The 18,377-nt window shown below is 36.1% G+C and overlaps 1 protein-coding gene across 1 annotated transcript in view; it reads left to right on the top strand.

Annotated features, from left to right (window-relative positions):
• The window catches only part of oxct1a (3-oxoacid CoA transferase 1a), a 64,309-nt gene that overhangs the window by 26,928 nt on the left and 19,004 nt on the right, over positions 1–18,377 (top strand). Inside the window, exons 8-13 of the mRNA XM_038308150.1 lie at positions 4,504–4,611; positions 4,824–4,938; positions 5,352–5,446; positions 6,063–6,111; positions 8,555–8,627; positions 10,555–10,630. Of these exons, the coding sequence (XP_038164078.1) occupies positions 4,504–4,611; positions 4,824–4,938; positions 5,352–5,446; positions 6,063–6,111; positions 8,555–8,627; positions 10,555–10,630 (516 nt within the window). The remainder of the gene's footprint in view (positions 1–4,503; positions 4,612–4,823; positions 4,939–5,351; positions 5,447–6,062; positions 6,112–8,554; positions 8,628–10,554; positions 10,631–18,377) is intronic.

Consider the following 18,377-nt stretch of genomic DNA (forward strand, 5'->3'; position numbering starts at 1 on the left):
CATCACATACTGTAGATGAAAGGAACTGAGGCTTTTTATCTACATGCCACATTTAAATTGTATGAGCTTCTTATTGTGCCGTCATTTAGCTTTGGAGGTCTAATTGAAAGCAGTGCTAAATTTGAGGGCTGTTTTTGTGTGTTTTAGAGAGGGTGACAAAACTGCACACAAAAAAAAACTCATCTGAGGTGTGGATTCAATTTTGTTTGGTGCTCTCATTGAGAAGTGATAATTAAATTCTTTCATCTTTAGCCTTGAAAGGCGTAGAAATTTTTGTTTGTTGTGCTTATGGTTTTACTATTTTGCTACAGTTATATATTGCGATAAACACATGTTTTCTACCTGACACAAATGTGTTATAATTCCTCACTCTCTAAAAAGTTGGATTGAGCCCCAGGGGAGAGATGAGCTTTGTGTGGTAGACAACTGTATCTGTACTTCCAGGATCTTCTCAATCGGTCTAATTCCTTGTTATCCATCACCAGAGGTTTACTAAAAAACCAGCCTAAAGACCCATAAAAGGAGTCCAAAATCACTTTGCCATCCTAAGTGGCCCTAGTTCCTCAGAGACCAAAGCCTTTGTATCCATGACAACAGGAAGACGTGATCCACTCCTGGCCATTGACTCCTCTCAGTCAGTGCTGAGAGCAGAGGGAGAGAAGCAGAGATAAGGAGAGATTCAATTCAATTTGCTCTGAACGGCTGCCCCTCATGTAAATGGAATAAGTAGGTTACACAGTGAGCTGCACAGGAAGAAAAGCACTGAAAAGTAGGAGGGAGGCGGAGTGATTGTGTTGTCATGGATAAATTCTCTTTCAATCAACAGAATATGATTGCTTTTTAATTCGTTTTTGTATTTTTTTATTTATTTTTTATCTTTTATTTATTTATTTTTAAGATTTATTTTTACACATTGTAGCTTCAACCATTTACTTCCTGCAACAGACATTCAATAAACCATGCAAGGAACAAAGCATACATGTGTAAGAATACCCTATAGTCAGATTAAACCAAAATGAAACGTCGTGCACTACATTGAAATGACGATTTATGAGGAATATTAACTTTGCACTTCACTGAAGATGGAGTTAACACTGTAAAACAGGGTGGTAGCAGTATCATTCTGTGGGGAGGACTTAAAGATTATTTTGTTTACCGTAGTAAGGTACTGTAAAAATGGTTTGCACCAATGAAAAGCAACGGAGAAAGGCTGCATCAACTTCATATTAAAAAGATGGAAGTTTAATAATACCGCCTGACTTCCTCTGAGGATATGCAGCTTAAATTAAAAACAAAAGAAACATCTATATAGTACATCCAGAGGACATTCAAAATACTTGTTTCCCCACATTTCTTGATGTTAAATCCTTACTCCAAATAAATACTTTTCCAGATGCATTCTTGCTTAATGGTAAAACGTAAAACACAGAATTTTCTAAAGGCTTTCAGCAGAAAACAAATGGCTGATAAGGTTAGTGAAATCCATTTATGCTGCAGCTCTCCCTTCTCACACCTGTTAGGCTGCAGGCTGTTGGAAGCCTGCTTTTAAACATGGCCTAATCTTACCTAAGGAGAGGAGGGAGCAGCTGCATTTCTTGTGGGATTCCTTTACCAGTCATGTTGACCCAGCGCTGGTTGAATCAATAACCATTTCCATCTCTGTCCTTGTCGACAGACAGAAATAATCTCTTATGTACATTTTTCTGCTGGTGCTTCACACTTTATACAAAAAGCTGATGCACTCGTGTTCTTAAGCCCAGAATATATTGCTTTGTTCACTGTAGACTTCATAATACTCTAATGCTGTGTTAAATGTGAGGGTAATTGAAGCATAAGGTTTATTTAGTCTTTTCATTTTACTCTGTTTTTTAATCAAGCTTATTTTTGAGAAGCCACATGTTTAGTCTTTGATACTCTGGTACAGTCTTTCCTTTCCACCTCTGCTTTCTGCTGCCTTTGATCCCTGGATCAGGGTCTATATCCTATGCTTGTTTTGTCAGGTGATCCTCTTCTCTTTTCAGATATCCCAGCTGGATTTGTGTACATAGGCAGCTATTATTGGTCTCTATAAAGATTCTAGACTAACAGCTTGATAAACTTAGAGTCCTTGACTAATACTGGCCCCCTTTTTATCGTGAATTGTACAGCATACATCAATTGTGGAGAATGGCAGACTATTGAATAGGAGGAAAAGCTTATTGCACTGCAATGGGATTGTTTTTCTCACCTTTAGTTTGTCATAAACCTTGAATGTTTTTCTTAAATTACAAAAAAAAATCAGCTTTTTAAATTAGGGTTTTATGTGGTAGTGTAACACACAGTTTTGGATAATTCTTAAGTGGAAGGAAAGGGATGCATGTTTTACAGTTTCTGAAAATAAAGGTCTAAACTTTAGATTTAAGTCTGAACATATACTTAGCAAGTCGAGAACATTATAATGCTTTTTTTGTTGTTCTGGCTGTTTAGGGTTCCTATCTAGCTGGAAAGTGCACCTCCAAGCCTAGTCCTATTACTTGAACAGGGTTGTCCCATCCACTCTGGCCAGATTCCCTGATCTGAGGGAAGAAAAAGATCTTAAAAGCAATAGTAATATAATATAATAGTGATTATAGTTATAATAGTGATAGTAATATAATATAATAGTAATTTAATATAATAGTTATAAAAATATCCTTTATTTTATCTAATGTGGAAATTAAAGTGTTAAAGCCGCAAAGACGTGCAAAAAGAAGCACGCAGCTACATCTACAGATAAACAGTAGTCATAGAAGGAATATTGACTTACATGAACAATTAAAGAAAATAAAAAAAAATAGCAATTTAAAAGTGCAAGCTGTGCTTTTCATATTTTGGGAAGAAATAGACTGTTCACAAAAATATGGAAATTTGTGCCAATAATAGCAGGGATTAAACAACTATCTTGAATTTTCTGAAGCAGTGAAGGGTTAGGAGTCTAAAAGCTGCAGGGAGGAAGGACCCTGCACAATACTCCTTTATGTACTCAACTATGTTTTTTTTTTTTTTTTTACTTTTACTTAAAGCTACAGTGTGTAACTTTTAGCGACATCTAGCGGTCAGACTGCAGACCACAGCAACATGAACACCCCCCCCCCCCCCCCACCGCTTCTCCCCCCCCAACAGTACAGCGAGCGTTACGGGACAAAATGTCTTCCACGACGTCCGCATCACCTACATTCTCAAGTGATGAGGTTTGTTTACATAGATAATTTTACAGATAGTATTTCATTAGTCTGTGTAGGGTATGGATTTCATGTAGACTTAAGATAATAAATATACCCGTTATTTTTTCTACATCGTTGTGACGTTTTGGCGATCTCGCAATCGCTAGTTTGTTGGCTCTGCGCTGCCGTAGCGCAAAGATGTCTGCCTCCATGGCTGCGAGACCCGCTCCTATGTAATTATAAATAACGAATTCTAAGGCAACGCAAATATTAAGGTTAAGAGGCTGAGCTCGTAGATGATGATAAATAACATAGTTATGTATAATATATTACATTTCTAACTGTATATCCCTGTAATTATTACACACTGTAGCTTTAAGGCTAACAAATTATTGCAATATAGAAATTGGTAGTTGTATTATGTAGAATTCTCTAAAATATATATATATATATATCCAAATTGTAAATAGAAAACATTAAAATGCCAAAACTGATAAAACATAATTGCTATGTCTAAAAGGTTATGTTATCTACACAATTTTTTATTTTAGTATCCTAATTACTGAAAGATCTTGTACATGACTTTAGATTTAGGGAAAATATATTACAAAAAGATCCTGCTATTTTGGGTACATATTGCTACAATATATCACCTCAGTTTCTGAAACAAACTGACTGATAAGAACTTATTCACTAAAAGATGACAGCCTCTAACATGGAACATTTCATACTGGCCATCTGTCAATTTTTTTTATTTGTTTAAGATAATGCAATAATAGAGCAAATATCCATAGTTAAAATGTACACAAAAAATCTTATTTAACAAGGAATCGCTTTTTTTTACAGTAACTATTGGTGATCCTTTAGATACATCACATTTTGTTTGGGGAAAGCCATCAACTCTTCTTCTATTTTTTTTTATTTCTTTTCTTTTTTTTTTTTTTATATCTCACATCACATCATTTTTTTAAAAGGCTACTTATGATTGTCAACAGCTTGCAAGGCACTCTAAACTGATTTATTAATCAATCATTAAGTTCTCTATTTCTCATCTGTAAAGATCCATTTAAAAAAACAAATCTTAGAAATAATTATACTGTCTGGAGATAAAATTATCTTGATTGCTGTACGGGTGCAAAAGGTCTGCAGGAAATTTCTTTTTTTTGTACCATCTTGCTGAATTTTTTTTGCTTTGCAACAGGGGTTATTTTCTGGTGCTGTAACTCCAGCTATGCATAGTTTTTCTATCTCTGCTTTCAATCTCAGGGATAGTATGTCAATTTTTGAGATGAAGCCAGTGCTGATTACCGTCTCTCTACAGGTGGAGGAGGTGGTGGATGTTGGAACATTTGCTGCAGAGGACATACACATACCCAGCATCTATGTCCACAGGATTGTTCAGGGAGGCGGCTATGAGAAAAGAATTGAGGTAACAAGTCCTATCAGTGTCACAGATAAAAGGATATGACAGAAGGATGATGTTGCCATTCTTTCTGCATGTGCATTATTTTTACTGCAAGGGCCAGTTAAGATTGTAACAGCACACACTCAATGTTTTATCCCTGTGTCCTTGCACTTGGGCAAAAATAGACTCCCAAGGTGCTATCATGCTGTTTCTCATCTATTTTTGTACGCTCTCAGAAACGCACTGTGAGGAAAAGCCAAGAAGAAAAACCCAAACCAAAGAAGGATTCAGACATTGTTCGGGAAAGGATCATTCGCAGGGCAGCGCTGGAGTTTGAAGATGGGATGTATGGTATCCTTTGACATTCTTGACTACCCATTAGAATAGTAAAGGATCTGTGATACCTGAGGATGGTTTCCTCTCCAAAGCCCTGGGAAACTATTTTGCCTTATCAACTCTTTAAAACATCTTGACCATCTGATGGTATACTGTGATTTCTATCCATTTTTACTTAACTTTGATTTTTATTTATTTATTTTTTATTTATTTTACATATATTTAAACCCATATTTTCCATAAATAAACTTTATCAACTGATTTCACATGACGGATAATTCGGGAAAGCTGAGTCTAGAGCATTATTTTTACTTAAATATTTAAAAGCCCATTTAAAATACCATGATTATTTCAGTTAATCTGCATTCTCATTGTTGACCTCTGTCTTATAAATGCAAATCACTTTTTTTTTAACTTGATAAAAACAGCTAACCTGGGTATTGGTATCCCTATGCTGGCCAGTAACTTCATCAAGCCAGACATCACTGTACACCTACAAAGTGAAAATGGACTTTTGGGACTGGTAAGAGTTTTCCCCTCTGCTTTCAGAGCTACTGAGTAGCATGAAAGCCCATTTAGACAGCAAATAAGGTTTTAATTCTGAAATCTGCTTTGAGTCTCAGGCAAGATGAATAGTCACACATTAAATTTGGTCTTTGCTATGGTACTTTTTGGTCTTAATTTGAGCTTCATAAGGTTCATATAACAGCCGTGGCAGTTTGACACATTTTGCTTCCATTTTTCTTTGTCCCAGACAGCATTTGTGGCCTAGGCCTCCTAATAAAGGCTGTTGTGGAATGACTGTTTAATTTGTTGTTTACAGGAGTATGTGGGCGCCTATGCGGTTTTCTATTATTATTTTTTTTTTCCTTCCTTTAATTTCAAAGGGCCTTTTTTTGAAGAGGTACCCATCTTTCTTCTCCATTCTTTTGTTTTTGTTTTTTAGTAGGTGAAAGGATTGCTCACTTTGTTGTACACAGTGGGGGAAAAAAATCAATGTCTAACCCAATCAGAGAGATGTGATTGTATCTGTCTCTCTCTTGGAAGATCATGGCTGGGCAGGATGAGTGACGTGTGTGTGAGTGGATGTATGCCTGCATTCCTGTGTGCACACTCATGTTTGATTTCTTTTTGGATAGGGACCCTACCCCACTGAAAATGAAGTGGATGCAGACCTGATTAATGCCGGTGAGTTTTATTGATCAATACCCTGAATGATACATTTATGATTAAATATGAATTTAAAGTACACCATACTAAATTATGAATAGATCGAGAGACTTTACGAGAAAGTTTGTATTTACTCTTGCCACTGTATCAAATTAATTGATAGCTTCTCTTAAAACATTCACCTTTTTCTCCTATATATGCTTGATTGAGGTCCAACACAGTATATTTGCCATACAAATTGCCATTCAATTAAACATGTAGTCTGGAGTGAGGGAAACTAAAACAAAACGAAATAAAAAATCAGCGTGGGTCCCGAATAAAACAAAAATCATCAACCAGTAAAGGTCCGGAGATATTTTTAATTATAACCTGTTACCTTAAACAGAATTTAACACTGAAATAAAATGAAGATTTTATGCATCCATGTTATACTTTGAATTTTTAAATAAAACAAAAACGAAATAGGAAATTTCCTCCATTTTAATATAAAGTGTTTATTTTTAAGTAGGAAACAACAATTGTTCAGTATGGTATATAGACAATTTCATGATTCAGATATTTTATAAAACACCTGAACTGACCGTTTGTGATTTTAAATTTTTTTTTTTCCATTCTTTTTTTATGGCTTAGTGAGAAAAATTGGCTTTAGGCTTCCGGCTTTTAAACTGGGTTTGAATGGCGACAAAACCATTCTCAAGCACATATCATATCACGACCCAGACTGACACAGCTCATTGGCTAATTTGTATCACATGTAGCCTGGTCCCGGCGTTCCGAACGGCTTTACCATATTAACAGAAAAGGCGGCGCAAGTGAACTTAGACAGTGTCTTTGGATATCATGCGGTAATTTATAAATGTTTTAAATCAGGTCTAGCGGGAAAACAATTTTTTGTGGTTTTTTTTTTTTATTTAAAAAAATTACAATCTTATCTCACCATTATGCAGTTTTTCTGCTGAGGGTTTAGGGGTTTATTACACAACATCAAAGATTGTCTATAAGACATTTTCAAAATAACAGATTATACAAAATTAGAGCCTTTAGTGCAGTTCGGTAAAAAAAATGCACATGCAAAGCTGTGTTTGTGGCAGAGAAAACCCTTCTAACCAGAGCCAACCTTTTAACAAGTCTCCAACCGTAAACACAATGTAATAATTTAAACAAAAGCGTAGTCTCAAGGATTGTTTTATGAGCCTAACAAAGATTACATCACATCATTTTCATATTCTAGCTAAATCAACATTGGCAAAACAAAAAGTAATTAAAAATACTCCATGTCTCTATGCAAATGAGGTAAAGGTATTTGAAAACACCATTTACATGGCTGTTATGCTCATTAAAAATCAGGGTATCGGCATAACTCCATTTTAATTCTAATGTGCTGAAATTATCTGCGGAGTAAGCCCAAATGTCATCAGAAGGGATGTTACTCTAATAAAAAGAAGATGGTGTATTGGTCCGTTACGCTGAAATACACTGGCGAGAACCAAGAGTAATTAATTACAATTGTCCTGTCAAAGTCTAGATCTAAACCCAGTTCAGAGTTTGTGGCAACACTTGAATATTGATGCTTGTAGATGCTGTCATTCTAATTTGTTAAAGGTAAAGCTTTTCAATGAAGCTCTTATTGCAGTGATGTCTGTTCCAGCAAAACACTGACCCCTGGTCTGGAAACCGTTTGCATGCCATGCTTTCAAAAACATTTCAGATTTCTAGTCTTATTGCTTTTCCTCCCATTTGCAGCAACAAAGTTTATGTAACCTTTATAGGGCAAGTTACCGTTTCTGATCACTTGCATACCCCTTAGTAAGAGTAATTTCACCAATTAGATGAGCCTTTGAACGATATACTGTATTACCTACTGTAAATGAAGTTGAAAAAGGAAGTTAAAAAGCTAATTAAAAAATTTAAAGTTTAAGTTCAAAAGTTAAATTTAAACAGTAAAAAGTCTAAGTGCCTGCATCAGCATTAATGCCTCTATGGTTACGATTTAACAAGAAAATGTGTTTCTTTCACTCTTGAGTGTTTTTCATTAATTTCTTTAAAAAAAGCACTTTTGTTATTTTCTTCATATATTGTGGAAATTGGCTGTTTCTTGTTATTACAGTGACATTGATTTTTGCCATCAAAATATCCATATTTTTGAATGTTACAAAAGTAATAAGGTCTTGTCCTGTCCTCCAATAACACTATTGGCTTGAAATTTAGATTTTCAAAGTGTTTCGCTGAGTGCGCTATAAAGGGTTAAAAGACGTTGAAGTTATGATTGAGAAATAGTAAAAAGGGATCGGAGTATTTTTGCAAACCAATCTTATCTATCTACATTCTTTCCTATTTGACGGTTAAATTCAGACTTTGATCTACCATAGTTTCATTTTATGTTGTGTTTGCATGTAGTGTGTGTTGTTGGATTTATTGCTGTAATGTATTAACATGAGCACTTTGTGCCCCTATTCTGCAGGGAAGGAGACTGTCACTGTACTCCCTGGCGCCGCCTATTTTTCCAGTGATGAGTCATTTGCCATGATCCGAGGGTAAGACCCTGACAGACAAGCTTTGAAAAGTTTATTTGCAGAATGAAAGTTAGTTATGGGTGAGCTTTAATGGAAAACTTTGCAATATATATCTTTTAGAATATATTTTTTATAATGTGTTGACTCAACCCCATGAAATGAGGAAAGAAGTGCCACAGATCCTTCATTTAATTTAAACCACCTCTCTAAAGCTATGAAGATGAAACACTAGGTATTAACACATGGCTGCTGTCACCAGCACAACTAGACAGCAGCCATGTCAATAAATCCCAAGTCTTTTGTTTTTATTGATTTGCCTGCTGAATGATATTGCCCACCCGTGCTCCCTGCAGCATTACTTTTGTTTTGCCACCCAGAGGAAATTCAATAGTGGTCATAAACAATATAACGTCCAGTCACACTGGCTGAGACTAAAAGGAACCGAGATTAATTTGTGGACACTTTTGAGTCATACGTTACAGACACAGGGGAGATGCTTAAAAACATGTCAAAATGAGATGGATTGCTACCTGCTAAGGCACACTAATTTGAATAAGTTAAGCTGCTGTGATTGGTCATTTGACTATTGTTGCTTGAAGTGGGGAATTTAAACTGCATTTGCTTAAACTTTAGCTTTATAAATCTTGATTCATTTTAGCTTTCCTCTCATTTTTTTTGTCTTTGATCTAAAGTACCGTAATAGCAAACGATTACAGAAAGTCCTTCCTCAAACACAGCGTGATTGTGCTCACGATATAAATAATTAATGACCACTTAAGGCAGCTGGTCTAAAAGGGAATCATTTTTAGGCTTCTCATATGTATTGGTATACTTGGTAGGTCAGAGTTTTACTGAAACCGGAAATCTGAAATTGATGCAGAACCCTATAATTTTCTGAAAGAGAGCTTGTGAAAGGGTTCTATACAAGCAAAAGAAAGAGTTGGGCGTTCCAATAATCCAAAAACAGCCCACCCCAATGTATTTGATCTGTGTGTGCAGATGGCAGTTTCAGGCATGCCATTTTTGTTTTTCAGAGACAGACTAAATAAATCAGCTGTGTGCGCAACCCTGCTTCCAAAGACAAGCTCCGCATTATGAATGGAGAATCACAAAACACACGGTGTCATGTAAAATTCTGTCTTATATTCTTACATTGCCATCAACCAGTCATTTTTCCTTCAGTCTTTTGGGATTAACAATATTATATTCATATCTGTTAAAAATATAGAAAATATGAAGTACCCTAACAGGAGTTTTGGGAATTTTTCTCATTCTATGGATTCATTAAAATATTCTAATTATTTTAGTAACTCTGTGTAAAACCCTTTTTTAAGCATTGAAGAAGTATTGGGGAAACACAAGAAGGGAATTTTTGTTTTGGTTCTGCTCTTCAGATTTTATTAAACAGAAAATAAAACATTTCAACAGCATTTGAAGGAGGTTCCGTGTTTAGCGTAGCATTTTTATCTTCGCAGATTTTTATTAGTTTCAAAGCTATTTGACAGCATCAGATCTTCTTGGCTTGATATTTCATCCATTTTTGACCAAAAATTAGCTTTTTTATATGACTGTTTATAATAGGCTGAATTTTATGCATAAAATAAAATTACCTTGCAAACTGCAGTTTAAAAAAAATAAAATAAAAATAAGCTTATTTAAATTAGATGCCAGCCATGCTAAGGTGTCCATTTATAGCCATAAAACATGTACTTAAAATACATAAAGTATTGCTTAAATTGGCCTCATAAAATGAGTGGTGAAGAGATTAGTCAGCTTAATTTTGTGTGATTTATTTTTTTTTTTCTTCATGTTTTTATAGATTAATAATCATTGACTGTTTTTAGAGTATATAAAATGTCTTGTCCTTCTCTCATGAAGGACCTAAGTTCATAAGTTTAACTGATTCCCAAAGCTGACAGCTGTCCTCCTCTGTTGTGTCACTCTTAAGGGGTCACATCAACCTGACAATGCTGGGAGCCATGCAGGTGTCAAAACATGGAGACTTAGCCAACTGGATGATACCGGTGAGGTTTTTTTTTTTTTTTTCTTTCATACAAATGTATTCATTTATTGCATTGAAAACTTTACTTATTTTCCCTGATCTTGATGCCTTTCAAGACATTATTAAGGCAAGCATGTTCTAAATTCTGCTTGCACAAGTTGTGGTGATGACATAATTACACAGAGGTTTATGACATGATTGCCAGAGGTTTTGGTCTAGAAGTAGTGCCAAGATGCATCCATGCATCCATGAACGTATGGAATCTGTCATGGGATGTATCAGAGATTCTAAGTAAAGTCTGACTAAGCTTCCACAGAAATTCAATCAGCAATGATTCAGCTTTTTCTCCGTTTTTTTCTAACTCTCTGACATAATATAACTAATTAAGCTTGATGTGGAAAAAGAACATTTTATGTATATGTATCTATTTACGTGTGTATATACAGGTGCTGGTCATAAAATTAGAATATCATGAAAAAGTAGATTGATTTCAGTAATTCCATTTAAAAAGTGAAACTTGTATATTATATTCATACATTACATACAAACTCATATATTTCAGATGTTTATTTTGTTTAATTTTGATGATTACAAATGACAACAAATGAAAATCTCAAATTCATCATATCAGAAAATTAGAATATTACTGAAGACCAATAAAAACAAAGGATTTATAGAAATGTTGGCCAACTGAAAAGTATGAACATGAAAAGTATGAGCATGTACAGCACTCAGTATTTAGTTGGGCCTCCTTTGGCCTGTATTACTGCAGCAATGCGGCGTGGCATGGAGTCGATCAGTCTGTGGCACTGCTCAGGTGTTATGATAGCCCAGGTTGCTCTAATAGTGGCTTTTAGCTCTTCTGAATTGTTGGGTCTGGTGTATTGCATCTTCTTCTTCACAATACCCCATAGATTTTCTATGGGGTTAAGGTCAGGAGAGTTTGCTGGCCAATTAAGAACAGGGATACCATGGTCCTTCAACCAGGTACTGGTAGCTTTGGCACTGTGTGCAGGTGCCAAGTCCTGTTGGAAAATGAAATCTGCATCTCCAAAAAGTTGGTCAGCTGCAGGAAGCATGAAGTGCTCTAAAACTTCCTGGTATGTGGCTGCGTTGACCCTGGACCTCAGAAAACACAATGGACCAACACCAGCAGATGACATGGCACCCCAAACCATCACTGACTGTGGAAACTTTACACTGGACTTCAAGCAACGTGGATGAAGTGCCTCTCTTCTTTTCCTCCAGACTCTGGGACCTTGATTTCCAAAGGAAATGCAAAATTTACTTTCATCAGAGAACATGACTTTGGACCACTCACCAGCAGTCCAGTCCTGTTTCTCTTTAGCCCAGGCAAGACGCTTCTGACGCTGTCTGTGGTTCAAGAGTGGCTTGACACAAGGAATGCGACAGCAGAAACCCATGTCTTTCATACGTCTGTGTGTGGTGGTTCTTGAAGCACTCACTCCAGCTGCAGTCCACTCTTTGTGAATCTCCCCCACATTTTTGAATGGGTTTTGTTTCACAATCCCCTCCAGGGTGTGGTTATCTCTCTTGCTTGTACACTTTTTTCGACCACATCTTTTCCTTCCCTTCGCCTCTCTATTAATGTGCTTGGACACTGAGCTCTGTGAACAGCCAGCCTCTTTAGCGATGACCTTTTGTGTCTTGCCCTCCTTGTGCAAGGTGTCGATGGTCGTCTTTTGGACAACTGTCAAGTCAGCAGTCTTCCCCATGATTGTGTAGCCTATAGAACTAGACTGAAAGACCATTTAAAGGCTTTTGCAGGTCGTTTGAGTTAATTAGCTGATTAGAGTGTGGCACCAGGGGCCATCAATTTTGAACCTTTTCACAATATTCTAATTTTCTGATATGATGAATTTGAGATTTTCATTTGTTGTCATTTGTAATCATCAAAATTAAACAAAATAAACATCTGAAATATATGAGTTTGTATGTAATGTATGAATATAATATACAAGTTTCACTTTTTAAATGGAATTACTGAAATCAATCTACTTTTTCATGATATTCTAATTTTATGACCAGCACCTGTATATATATATATATATTTATTAAGACGCACACACACACGCACACACACAAACACACCCACATGTGTGGAAAAATAAGTATTTTGCAAGTTCTCCCACGTATAAAACATGGAGGGGTCTGAAATTGTTATTGTGGGTTCTTGTTCACAGTGAGAGATCTAAACTAGAAAAAAAAAAATCCAGAAATCACAATGTATGTTTTTTTACTATTTATTTGTATGATACAGCTGAAAATAAGTATTTAAACACCTGAGAAAATCAATGTTGATATTTGGTACAGTAGCCTAATAACAGAGGTTCCTGTAGTTTTTCCACCAGGTTTGCAAACACTGCAGGAGGGATTTTTTCCCACTCCTCCACACAGATCTTCTCTAGATTAGGCAGGTTACTGGGCTGTCGTGAGAAATGCAGAGTTTGAGCTCCCTCCAAAGATTCTCTATTGGGTTTAGGTCTGCAGAATGGCAAGGCCACGCCAGAGCCTTGATATGCTTCTATAAAATTAATGAATAAAAATATAATGGAAAAATGAATGAAAACATGAAAATGTATGAAATTAATGAAAAAATCCCCAAAAAATAATGAATTGTATTTATTTTTAATGATCCGCGGAAACCATGGATCATTTCCGCATGTTTTGCTGCTTTGAATTTAATCATCTCGCGCATGCCCTCTATGATCTCCAAGGAACTCAGAGCTGAGCGGCTGGTAGCCGCAGCTGAGGCTTTAGGCTTTGCTTTGTGCAGGCGGTCTGGAGTGCGGCGGAGCGCTGACGGAGTATGTGGGATTTCGGGGTTAGCCTGACATGTTTGTCATGTTGCTGTTAGCATAAACAAAACGTGTTGCACAATGCTTGCACACTGTTGCACATTTATCCACAACTTTCTTTCCGCCGTCATCGTAGGTCACTCTAAATGCAAAGCGGTCCCATACAGCAGACCTATAAAGTGCTGCTGGCGCGTCTTCCAACTCCTGTTCTTTCCCACTCGCCATACCCACACAATTCTCCACAACAACTGATTTTTTTCTGCTACACCCGGCTAAGCTGCTTCGCTTCTTCTTCTTCTTGTTTACTACTGGTGGTTGACTTTGGTCGCAGTACCGCCACCTTCCGCTCTGGAGTGTAATCGCTTCCTCTATGAGAAAAATGAGCAGCGCATGAACCGAACGAAACACACGCGAACCGAACCGAGACAGTCGAACCGAACTGAATGGTTCGGACGGTTTTCATAAACCGTACCATCCTATATATATATATATATATATATATATATATATATATATATATATATATACACACATGACGTGCATCAGACCCATTTTTCGACCACGCAGCTAGAACCGCAAAGATGCTTTGGCTACTCCTGCTGCTTGTGGTCTGAACGTAGCATAAGATCAAAAAGCAGTGTTATTACCTTTACTTTGTACTCCAAGTGAATTGCTCTTTAAACTCTAGTGGTTATTAACTGCTGGTTATCAACTGCTAAGTTCAAAATGATATAAAATGCTGGTTCCAGTCAAAAGCGCTAAACCAGAAATTTCATCTAGATGCAGTTAGTAGCTCTCTGTTCTTTTGGAAACAGCTCAATCATTTAGTCTGAATATCTGTTCAATAATATAACACAAAACATTTGCTATTCAACTTGATCTAAAATAAAAAGTAAGATTCTACTGATGTTAATTTCTAAAGTGTTGTTTAATCTCTTCAGTCGTGCTTGTTTGCCTATATGGTAATTGCTAATTAACTGGTACTTAATTGTTCATGAGCTGTTTAGCACAGTTTGACTGGTGCTTGATGGCATAAATTGCAAAATAGTGATACAATTCTGGCAGGAATCTTACCCCTAAAGTGCCCTTGAATTTTCATTAGCTTTTCTTCTGTAAGGATAGATAAAGAGAATTGCAATTCCTGTTGATTATGATAATGGAGAGTATCCAGATCGTTTTCTAGCATGAAATTGAAAAGGCTCTACGTAGGAGTTTGGGTTGCAGCACACCCTGCATGACTGTATATTTTTAATGCATTTAATATGCAAAATGCAGATGAGAATTTTACACCTCGTGGCTTTAAAAGGGCTTTTGCATCTTCACTTGGCTGTAACATCTTGGAAAAAAAAATCAAATGAACATAGACAAGAGGGTGATGCAATAGAAAAGCACTTCAATCTTTCATCATATAGTTGCTAAGATCCATTTTTTTTATCCATTTACTATGTGTTTATGAATCACTTAAGTTGTCTATACAATGTGTTCTCTTGAAACTGAGTTGTTGAAATTGTATCACAGACAAAATAAGCCAAAGTATAACTTTTTAGAATCTTTGTAAACCTGTGTGTTTGAATTAGGGCTGGGCAATTCATTGCATTTGCAATATAATCACAATAAACAAAATGCAATTTTCAAATCGCAGTGGCACTCCAATTTTTGTTGCTTTATATTTAATAAGGGAAATAGGAAATTTGTCACGGTATCTTTTTAGGTGGCAGGAATGCAGGCGAAAGGAGTTTGCCGCCACACAGAAAGGTAGAGAGAGTTGCAGCTAGCACACTTATTAATGCATAACAGAAGCAAGCGATATTTCACACAAAGATACTCTAAACTCTTGCAACAATGGGCTGGATAAGTAAGCTTTAAATTTACAAAAACGTGAATCCTTTTAACAAAACATCTACAAGCTTGTGGTCAGTGCAAAGCAAATTTGAAATAAAATCACAGTATTGGTTAAAAATAATCGCCATTTTGATTCTTGGCCAACTCATTCAGCCCTAGCTGGAATCCAACCCATACCTTCAACAAATTGAAATTAGTTCAAATGCTAAAATATCAAAAGATACAATGTATTATCAATATATTCAGTCATCTGACTTTCCACACATATTAACTTGAGTTTCCAATGTTGATCAATATTTTAACACATGCTTTAACTCCTTTGGTAAATGGTAAATGGTAAATGGCATGTACTTATATAGCGCCTTTATTCAAGTTAGGAGACCTGACCAAAGCGCTTTACACTACATTCATTCACCCATTCACACACACACTCACACACTGATGGTGGCAAGCTACATTGTAGCCACAGCTGCCCTGGGGCTCACTGACAGAAGCGAGGCTGCCGTACACTGGCGCCACCGGGCCCTCTGACCACCATCAGTAGACAATGCAGGTGAAGTGTCTTGCCCAAGGACACAACGACAATGAAAGTCGGAGTCGGGGCTTGAACCGTCAACCCTTCGATTACAGGGCAAACTCCTACATCCAACGCCACTGTCGCCCTTTGGGACAGACTTTCATATAGATTGAGACTTTTTTGTGTGAAGCTTTGGCTATTATTCTGGGTGCTCTTTTAAAAAGTCAAACAAATTTGTTTGTACAGGCAATGTACTTGCCCAAGTCCTGGGTTTCATACACCTATGTGTGATTGCACAAGAATCTAGCTTCTCCCACTTCTCACTTCTTTTTGAGCTCCGACAGTGAAGTAAACCTTAGTTTGCAGACTTTGAACGTACAGAGTATCACCCTATTTTACAGTTCTTGTAAAGTCGTCCTGGTTGCTCGGACAGAATTCGCTGACCTGTGTAAATTGTCTCCTTTCCAAACAACTGAGTCAAATATTCTAGCAGCCAGGACTTAGAAAATGTGTATTTAGTTTGTATTTATGCAAGTTAATGTTTCTTTTTAATTATCTACAATTTTAAGCTAGTATTTTCTGACAATTATGACTTTAATGCCTGAAAGGCTCAAGATTGCAGTGAATGATAAAACCTAGGCTTCAGAAAGGCAGTACAAAAACAACCCCAAATGTTTTCCAGAGCAGGACCCTTACTCTGACCAAAGCACGGCTGTTACATATAGCATTCTACACATCTCGTTTTTTAATTTTTTTATTTTAAGAATGCCAATCACTAAAATTAAAAGAGAAATAATAGAAACTGCTGCTGTAATATCTTATTTTAATGAGCTTGCTATGATCCCGGGTTTATAACAAGATTAATATTGGTTGGAGGCCTCATTGTGCACATCTGATGTTGCTCACAGTGGTCCTCAGTTTCTTCACAGAGTTTGTGTCTTTACCCAGACAAAAATTAGGGGTAACATTGATCCACACTCCTCTCATCTCCGTGCATAATGCTTAAGTAATTATGTTTTTTTTATTATTTAGATAGCAAATCTGTATGTTTTACTCTGCTTTTTACATATTATTTATTTAACTATTTTTTTAACATAAGAATGCTCTTCATTTATGTCAAATGTAGTATAAAATGGTGTCTTTTTTTGTTTTTGTTTTATTTGGAACACAGTTTCCATTGTGTTCCTGTCAGTTTTGTCTCTCTGATTCTTGTCATTAGTTGTCGTGGTAACAAAGTAGAGTGGCAGTCTGTCGCTATGTTATTAAATAGAGAGCCATTTGTAACAAGCAGTGGAAAGTGTCAGAGAGAGGGAGAATATAAAAGCCAGTTGGTAAGTGGGAACTCTTGCATTGTGAAGGGGGTCATTTTCTGCGGTGCATCCACCACAAACTAAAATTTAAACACTTCCACAATAAATTCCAGTGTTCCCATGGCAACTCAAAAAATGCAGCAAGCCCCCTTTTAGATGAAGCTGCAATCAAAAGTATCCTTCCCAGGATTCTCTTGGTATTGCCACATTGTCATGATTTGCTCATTTATTGAGAAATGTTTTTTATTTATTTATTTTTTTTTTTTTTAGGTCTGAATAAATCCCTTTTCTTACCATTTTGTAATAATTTTGATTGGATTTGTCACGTTTTAGAAACATGTTAAAAATATTTTGCTTCACATTTTCCCCAGTTACATTTATAAGTTGGATTTTATGAAAATCTCTTCACTTGCAAAAAAGGTGGTTGACTCTAATTTCTTACTTCTTTTATTTGTGTAATAGTTTTTTTTCCCCTGTAAAAAGCTGGAAATGTAAGTGTCTTGCAGAAAACAGGCTAAGCCCCTTGAACCTTTTTGTCATGCTGCCAACACAATCTTTTAGAGGAATTTTTCTATGATTCACCAATAATAAAATTCCACATGTCTATAATCTCCAAGGACATGGATGACATATTTTAGACAACTTTTACACAAAACATCTGAGGAGTAGAGCTGATACGTGCTGTACACTCAATAATAATTTTCATTATGAACGTTCATTTAATGTCCCTTTAACTCTGATCGGCTCTCCTGTCCCTGCTGATAAACATCTTCCAGTTTGATAATTCCACCACCGTCCTTTATTGTGAAGACGATGGAAAAAAGGCATAAATATTCCAAGGATATATTAAAACACTTGCAAGTGATGGTATAAAATGTAGTTTTGTCTGGATATAACACCAGTGATATGGCCTACAGTTGTTATATTATGTGAAATACTGTTTCGATACTACACAATAGTGTTAATTCTTAGTTTTAGGAGTGGGTATATATAATCCTTATAAACTTCACATTTTCTTCATACCTTCCTTATTTATTATCATTAAATTACTTATAGAATGTACATATCAGGCTACTGCTTTTATTGTGCTTTTATGAATGGATTGACTTGCTTATTTCTACTTGGCAACCATGAAATGTGCAATATGTAATAACTCAGCTGGATTAGAAATAAAGAAAGGCCAAATGTAACTGTAGATTATACACAATATATACGTTTGTGATTTTGTCTCAAGCTAAATGAAGTCCTTAAATATTCTAACCTAATTTCTTTTAAAAGATT

This window comes from Cyprinodon tularosa, unplaced genomic scaffold (assembly GCF_016077235.1).
Source record: "Cyprinodon tularosa strain WSP-4 unplaced genomic scaffold, ASM1607723v1 ctg63, whole genome shotgun sequence".
Taxonomy (NCBI): Eukaryota; Metazoa; Chordata; class Actinopteri; order Cyprinodontiformes; family Cyprinodontidae; genus Cyprinodon; species Cyprinodon tularosa.